Source organism: Durio zibethinus, chromosome 19 (assembly GCF_047325235.1).
Source record: "Durio zibethinus cultivar Kanyao isolate XHJ-2024 chromosome 19, ASM4732523v1, whole genome shotgun sequence".
NCBI classification, from domain to species: Eukaryota; Viridiplantae; Streptophyta; class Magnoliopsida; order Malvales; family Malvaceae; genus Durio; species Durio zibethinus.
In genome coordinates, this window is record NC_143180.1 from 18,162,286 (window position 1) to 18,170,393 (window position 8,108).

General features: G+C 31.7%; 1 protein-coding gene across 3 annotated transcripts; it reads right to left on the reverse strand.

Moving 5' to 3' along the window:
• Window positions 1–401: 401 nt before the first annotated feature.
• SAC3C (SAC3/GANP/Nin1/mts3/eIF-3 p25 family) lies at window positions 402–7,368 on the reverse strand. 3 transcript variants are annotated; one of them, XM_022909943.2, is made up of 9 exons: window positions 6,944–7,368; window positions 6,473–6,573; window positions 5,003–5,224; window positions 3,633–3,851; window positions 3,455–3,540; window positions 3,241–3,337; window positions 2,003–2,095; window positions 1,756–1,910; window positions 402–697 (listed from the first exon to the last, which is right to left on the reverse strand). In XM_022909943.2, exons 1-8 carry the CDS (start codon window positions 7,239–7,241, stop codon window positions 1,761–1,763), a joined length of 1,266 nt encoding a protein of 421 aa, XP_022765678.2. In that variant the 5' UTR covers window positions 7,242–7,368; the 3' UTR covers window positions 402–697; window positions 1,756–1,760. The 3 variants fall into 3 exon arrangements, with proteins under 3 accessions (XP_022765678.2, XP_022765682.2, XP_022765679.2); XM_022909944.2 differs by lacking the exon at window positions 402–697 and adding an exon at window positions 856–927 and having other exon boundaries at window positions 6,944–7,357; XM_022909947.2 differs by lacking the exon at window positions 5,003–5,224 and having other exon boundaries at window positions 6,944–7,357.
• Between the last annotated feature and the right edge of the window lie 740 nt (window positions 7,369–8,108).

Consider the following 8,108-nt stretch of genomic DNA (forward strand, 5'->3'; position numbering starts at 1 on the left):
ATAAATAATATTAATTATTATTAATTTTATATTGATTATAAAAATTTTTCACCCTTTTAATGATAATTAATCACCTTCCAAAATAATAACCTAATCATTCTCGATTATTCAAATCACCATCACATAAAATTATTTAATGCTTACCAAATACCATGACTTAATTACCATATTTAAATCACCATAATTTTTAAAATGATCATTCTATATCAAATATTACTTTAATGATAATTGCATTAATTAACTGACCTAAAATTCAACTTTTATCCTTATTTTGCAAATTGCAATTAAATATTAGACAATTAAAGTAATTTACTAACTACAAACATTGATATAATTAGTGGAAAATGGCAATTGCAGACAAAGAACAATACTTCTTTCAATTGTAATTAACTCAAATCAACTTAAAAAGTCCACACCAAGTGGTTGAATGTAAATAAATCATAATTCTGGCATTCATATTAGGGAAATGATGCCTGATGTTAGTGAACATTTGGAGTTTGGATTGTTATAACTTAGTCATACAAATTACAATATTATGGACAACACAGATATGCAGGCATTTATTCAAAGAAAGTGAAGAACAAAGTAACATCAAGTGCATACAAGGATAATTTACATGACTAGTTCCAAGTTAGCCCATCTACCATTCTTCTGCAAGCAAGAATATTTGTTCTGAAAAGCTTAGACTGCCATCTGCCTGCAATTTCCAAAAATGCATATATACTTGGGTCAGTAGAGCTTTTGCCCAGGATTCTGTTGTCGTTAATATAAAGAAGGATAATGTCATGAATGAACCTTGAGTTATAGTGAAATATTCAATATGATGCCTTAACTTTAAAAATCTCTAATATAGTACCTAAATTATGAATCTCTTAATTAATCTGAAAATTGGATGACTGTTTGTCAGTCACGTATTATCATTTGGAGCTAACAATGATAGAATTGAGTACCAAATTAGTTAATAGATTCATAGTTTGGTACCTCATTAGAAATTTTTAAAGTTGAAGTACTACATTAAACATTTCACTATAGTTCAAAGGCTATTCATGACATTAACCCTATTTAAAAGCAAATTAAAGACTGGGATCATTAAGCCTGAAAGGGGATGCAAATCTCTAGTCTCTCTACTACGGATGCAGGATTAGAGAGAGCTGCCTCACTTTACGGTCAGCTGTTTTTAATTGAGATCCAAGCCTATTACCAATGCAAGTGATTATTTCTCAGAAAAAAAAAGAGGGGGGGGGGGGGGATCGATTTTAACTCCCTTGCTTGCTCTGAGGTGTGGATAGTTAGTGTTCCCCGGAAATTGCAAAAGATACATTGCAGAACAAGCAACTAGTTTGAAAAATTAAGAATATAAAATGTTAAATTATAGCAAGGAAACATCTTATATACTTAACGTGGTTTACTTGTAGGTATACATTGTAGCAAGAACCCAACATATATATAGATCAACAAGAAACATACCACGTGATATGTGCATGTACATGTATATTATCTTGCAAATTCTTAATTGCAAAAAAACAAAAACGAAACAAAGGATAGAATATTTGTAGATAATGAGGAGAGAAAAAAGCGGACAAGAAAGGAAAATGATTACCTTAGTGTTCCTAACTCTAATTAACTTTGAATCTAAAGAAATTACATTGCATATTATGGTATTTTAATGCCAGGAGATCACCAATTCAAAGAATGGAGTTGGTCCCTCAACTTTACTAGGTCATATAGATAACAAAATGTATGCTATAAAGTTACCTCTCTTATTGCTGTAATCCCAAAAGGCTGTAGCTTTGAAAACTTCCCTTGGGAATAGAGAAAGTTGTTTGCTTGGTGGGTAACAACTTATTTCCACCATCATCAGTCAATGTCTCAAGACTACATGCATGGCAAAAGGATTCAGCATCTGATTCCTATAAGAACAACAGCACATCTAAATCAGAAGACAAACATCTACAAGACTAAGACTACAAGTAGCTAAAATCTCATGTGTAGGAAATTATACCTTCATCATCAAAAGTTTGGACAACTGTTCCAAAGGATATGGGTGAAGCTTGTAGCAACAATTATTTATATATGAAACAGCAAGTGCTCGAATCTGTTCAGTTTTTGAAGAGGAAATGAAAATTAAAGACAAAAAAGCACAGCAAATACAATCAATATGTTTCTGTTGTCAGACTTTGTTAGGACAAATAACTAAAAACAAATTGTTATCTGCATAATAAACAGTATATAATCTGTAAAAAGTTAATACTCATAATTAGACCACATATGAAAATTTAAAACAATCATGTCTTTCAGCAAGGAAGTGCAAGGGTCCAGGTAATTAACAGAGAAATTAATGGCAGTGCATGCTGCTAAACCATCTTCAGCAAATCCCATCTCAAATTCAAATGCTTACACATGTGCACACACAACAGCATATTCGTGACAGGGACATATCTCCAAAATAGTGGGATCACACACAACTAATACAGTAAGATAAAGTACAGAGAATTTAAAACTGAAAAAAGGGGAAGGGAAAAAGAATAAGACTAGCAGGAACATGAAGTGACGATGGACTGCTTAACAAGAGAGAGAGATGAGAAGTTCTGATATTCATGAAGAGATCGAAAAGACAGGGAGAGCAAGCCTGGCCTAAGTGATTCTAATCAATCTAGCTGCCCCACATTAGAGCAAATGAACAAGGGAAAACATATGATGATGGTGGCTAGAGTCAGAAGCAGGGAAGATAAGGGCAAGAGCATTGAGAAAAATACACTTACATGTAACTCAGGCATAAAACCTGGGTTTTGTCAAGCCACAAGCCTATGACAGATTTTTAAGCCTAATGGGCTGACAAACATTTGTTTTAAATTTCTTTGAAGTTAAAATTTGAAGTCTATTTAGCCAATTTGCAAACTATCTGTAAGATAATAATAAAAAAAATATGACTAATTATATTAAAAAACTCTATAATTCCATTAAAAAAATTTTTCTATTTTGATTTAATATATCTCAAAAAACTTTTTAGTACATTTCTATTATATTTTTAGTAAAATTTAGTATATACATATATTAAATATATTATAAGATGTACTTTTTAACTTCCGTATCCCAATTTCTTGACATCTGTCATAACATTGTGTCCATAGAGTATTGAACCACTATATTCAACACTATGGTTGAAAACAATGTCCAAAAAGTTAAAAAGGATAATGCCAAAAAGAAAATGGTTATACAATAATGAATGTATTTGGTTACCTCATTCACATAAGGCTCAATAACGCAGTATTGTAGATATGATGCCTCAGCAGATACAGTACAGAGAAAGCTCCTATAATTTCCCATCCGGTAAAATCTGTTGAGAAATAACTTGCAATTTGAGACTAGTTTGTGAGAACAATTTTAATATATTGCAACATTGGATAAGCAAAGAGTTCAAAAGTCATAGGCATCTAAAAAACTTCAAGGTTACCTTAGAACTTGCCGGGCAAAATGCATTTCTTTAGACTTCATTACAATAGGAGGTACACGACAAAACCAAAAAGACAGTGACTCTTCCTGCAAATCCAATTAGTAGCTCAGACCCAACAAGACTGAGATTAAGGATTAAGAGGTATAGACGCGCAAAACCAATGAATTATAAAGTTTACCGTCTGTTGTCTCCTAGAATCGAGGTGAAGAAGCACATAAAGTGAACGGAACTCGGCTTCATTCTCATAAATAGAGTTGGAGCTGCGATTAGCTTCATACAGAATATACAGAGATGCCAAAGTCTTTGTAAGCTGCTCCATGTTGAGATATTGCAATGATGACATACTTGAACTGCCACAATTTCGAAGCCTGTGGTGAGATACCACATGAAATTTTACCTGTGTGATGAATAAATAACAACTTGACATGAGAGTAAACTAACACAATGCATGTATCAACTTTGGTAAGTAATTCATTGTCGACCAGCTCTTCTCTCCCAGTATTTTCATTTTAAAAAAGGATTTTACACAATAGCAAGACTATTCCTTAAAAACTTATTGATCAGATCAATCAAGCCTTACATAAAACTACAACTTATTTGGGCTTTTTCCTTTCCCATTTATCTTTTTGTTTTTATATGCATCAATATGGATGATGAACATCTGGCAAAGCAAGGGGCTACTGATTTTTAATGTAAACTAAATTAATAACACATACAGCAGATAGCATGGTTTCAAAAATTTTACAAAAAATATAAACTTTCTATTCTCAAAAAGCCCTTATATTTATCATCCCAAAATATAAATGTTATGGGTAATATTGTAAGTACACATTAAAAACAAATAAATCACTATTCCAAAACTTTTACTTGTTTTAACCCAACATTGTCCTTGAAAACTAAAACTCTTACAACCATGCATATAACAGTGTGTGCTATCATGTCTAGTTTAGATAAATTACTGAATTGAACATTGATAAACCAATCACACACTTGGGTGACCAAAAAAGCGAACTGACTAAAGGATCTCACAGTGTTAAAATCTACATACATACTTCCATTGCAGATTCTATAGCTACACCACCATTGCCTTCTATTAAGCACATTACTTTTACTGATGATGCAAGTGTAATCCTAAAAGTACCAAAATCTGAACAGCCAACTCTACAGAGCAACAAGAAAATTACAGGATAAATAAGTTCAAATTGCCATTCACATTATGTAGCTACTCTGCTGTTACACATGATGCAAGTATAATTATAAAAGTAAACCAAGTTCTGAAATGCCTACTTTACATAGCAACCAGAAAATTACAGGAAGAATGAGTTGAAGCATGGCTAGATGATCACAAGACTTTTCAATCAGATAACAAGTATAACTTTTAAATTTTGTAATGCATTGCAAGTGATAAGAACGAAGTATTATCAATACACATAATATAGTAGTAAATGAATCTGATTTATAGACGAGTAAATCAAGTGGTTTAGGTCATGTTACCACAACTGAAAAGGTTTAAACAAAAGGCAGATGTTTCGGCCAAGAAAATTGTACCATTTTCTCATACATGTGAATTGCTCTATCATTGACAATATTCTGCATGCTAAGATCCTGCCTTATTGACCGAGTCCTATCAAAAATGAAGTCATGAACCACTTCAAAAGGATGTTCACTAGAGTCCAGTAAGTTTAGAAGGTAGTTTAATGTGTCTTCCAATACTGAGAGAGGCCGCACATCTGACGCTTGGACATACTTAAGTGATATGGTTCTGCAAAACTAGCAGGAGTGAGAGAGTATTAACAGCCTTCTGCATTCGAAAAAAGCATTTATATAGTACCTACTGATAAAATGGGACTAATCATATAATTTAGCTTGCATATTCATCATACATAATTTTCTACATGATTGTGGATTAACAGAAATAAAGGTAGCATATCACAGATGACTCCTACATTGTGGGATCTAGAAATTAACTGTGATGTTCAACTATTGGACACTTCAGAGGCATTATCTCCCACACCCCACCCACCAATTAGTCTCTCTCTCTCTCTCTCTATATATATATGTTTGTATGTTGGGGGGGTCCAATATGTGGTTAATTGTTAACAAATCTTTTAAAGGAAATTCCAAATGCAATTCAAAAGTAATCCAGAAAAAAAAAAAAAAAAATTGTTCCCTTGTTGCACTAGTGAGGTTATCTACAAGTCAAGATAACTTGAGAGACTAGAATGCATGTATAAGCAAGTGTCTGTTTCATTTCTCCCTTGTGCTCAAGCATAAACAAGTGGTAAGGCATGGCAAATCGGCCAAATGATGGTTTTTTTTTTTATCCATCACAGCCCATTGGTTAGTTCCCAAACAAGATTTTCGCCCTTTGGCTGCCAACCACACGACCAAATCCTAATTAAAATCCTCAAGCGTTGGGTGGTAAGTATGTTAAAGTGATGCCTGAATGGCAACAATGTGGTGCTCATCAAAAGTCCAATAACATCAGCACTAACAAGCAGTTCCTTCGATTAAAGTGTTGCAGAAATCTAATTTGTTTGAAATATTAACATGAAAGGATTGTCAAATCCAGAAATCAATTTGGCAAGAGAAGAACTACAGAAAGTTACAAAGTTGTGTAAGACTTGCAGCCTACCATAATGCGTATCTGTGTTTATTGTTAAACAATTCGTGAATCATAACTCAATAGACTGACAGGAACATCAAAAAGATACTGATTACAACCAAGTGAAAACATTTCTACCTTGAATACCACCAAAACGTTTAGGTCTTGGTAGATAACATGCATGATTCATTTTCTAGGATCACGTTGATTGCAGATCCGTAAAAGTACGTAACAACATAAGTACTGATTGCTTTTAGGTAGAACAAATCTGTATCAAGTTTCATCAAGGCCAAATTTACTAAACATGATAAATTCCAACCAAGGTCAAAAGTGAATGCCTAAGAACCTTAATGAATTGCATAGTGAAAACAAAAAGTCAAAATTTTTAAATGCGTGAAAGGACAAAAACTTACCTTTTTGACAGCTAAAGCAGGAGATGTTTTCCTAGGATCTCCATTTAACCTTTCAAAAACAGCTAAATCTCGTTGGCGTTCCCGCTGAGCCCTCTCCCCCTCTGTTATCACAATGATGAAAAGGCTACAAACTACTTAGTTTCATAATTATGTTTGCAAATTGCAGTGGCAAATAAAGCTTCATATTTGCATCCATATCCAAAGGCAACTTCTGCCTTTTCTTTTAACTTCCAGAAACCAAAAATATGTAGCAAAAAGCAATTAAACAAAGTTATAAAAAAAAAATCAAGAAGCAAAAAAAAAAATTATGAAAAATAAAAGGAAAACCCATAATTCAGAACATTAAAACGGTGTCAAATTTGTTAACTTTTTCTTTTCTAATCACAAAATTGGAAAAAAAAAAAAAAAGGAAAAGTTACAGTCTTTATTGTTAAATTTTAGAGACGAGAAATAAATAAATGAATAGATTACCAGGGCACATGAAAAGGCAAGTTCCAACTATAGAACCAACATCATCTCCTGCTTCTTTTTCTACTTCTTGTTGCTTATTTGCATTTGTTTCGGATTTCCACTTAGGGACATAGCCGGGATTTTTGGTATTGTCAGGGGTAGTGCCAGTGGTCGTCGTGGAGCGTGGAATAAAGTTTGAGGAATGAGTGGTTTTGGCAGGATTCGAAGATAATTTTTGGGACAGAGAACGTGTTGGGCCGGTCAGGGAGGAGGAGGGGTGATTTCTCCACTGTTGACGGCGGCGGCCACTGTCGTCCATGGCGTCTATTGGCCACTACCAAAGAACTAGCTTTTCAAGGAATTATCGCTTTTTCACACCTCTGAATGTGTGGCTCATGATGGGTTGGGTTAAGTTCAGTCAAATCATTTTAGATTGAGTGAATCTCAACACTTAAAATATAATAAAATATTTAATTTATGAATTTTAAAAATATTTGGTATGTAAATTATTTATTTATTAATTAATGTGATTTTAAAAAATTTATTTATATATTATATATTATTATTTAAAATTAATTATGTAAAGAAATATTAACATATTAAGTAATAATTTTATAATTTAAATATTATGTTAAAAAATTTTTAAATTTAAATATCATATTAAATATTTTGTTAGAATTTAAAAATTATTTATAATATTAATTTTTTAAAATTTTATCTTCGTAGTTATCTTTAAATTTAAATTTCTTATAAAAATATTTTTGGATTTGAATTTTTAAAATTTTATTTTATTTTTATTTTAAATTTGGGTGAAAAAATTATTTAAAAAAATTTTTAATTTTAAATAGATATTATGTTTCCATGTGAATCTCTATATCGCTATATTTCATTTAATTTAGGATTAAGAATAAATATAATCGAAATTTCTTTATACATATGTTTCATTATTTAAGATTTTATTTATTTTTTTAATTTTTTTATTGATTCAAGAAATAAACAGATTTGATTGTTCATCATTTTAATATAATCCATATATATTTAATATAATCTTAATATATATATATATAAGACATCCTTTAATTACTTCAAATTAAAACAATTGGATGTCTGATTCGAGTTTATACGACCGATCAATAGAAATACTCTTAACACTCCACCTTTTTGATAAGTTACTAAGATCTTTAAT

Bases quoted from the DNA above. Each gene is read 5' to 3' on its own strand.
- SAC3C (XM_022909943.2), bottom strand. From the start codon at position 7,241: ATGGACGACAGTGGCCGCCGCCGTCAACAGTGGAGAAATCACCCCTCC. The intron at 3,541-3,632 runs GTAAACTTTATA...TTGGATTTGCAG, and splicing joins ATTCTAGGAGACAACAGACG to GAAGAGTCACTGTCTTTTTG. The intron at 2,096-3,240 runs GTAACCAAATAC...AAAACTGAACAG, and splicing joins TTGAGCCTTATGTGAATGAG to ATTCGAGCACTTGCTGTTTC.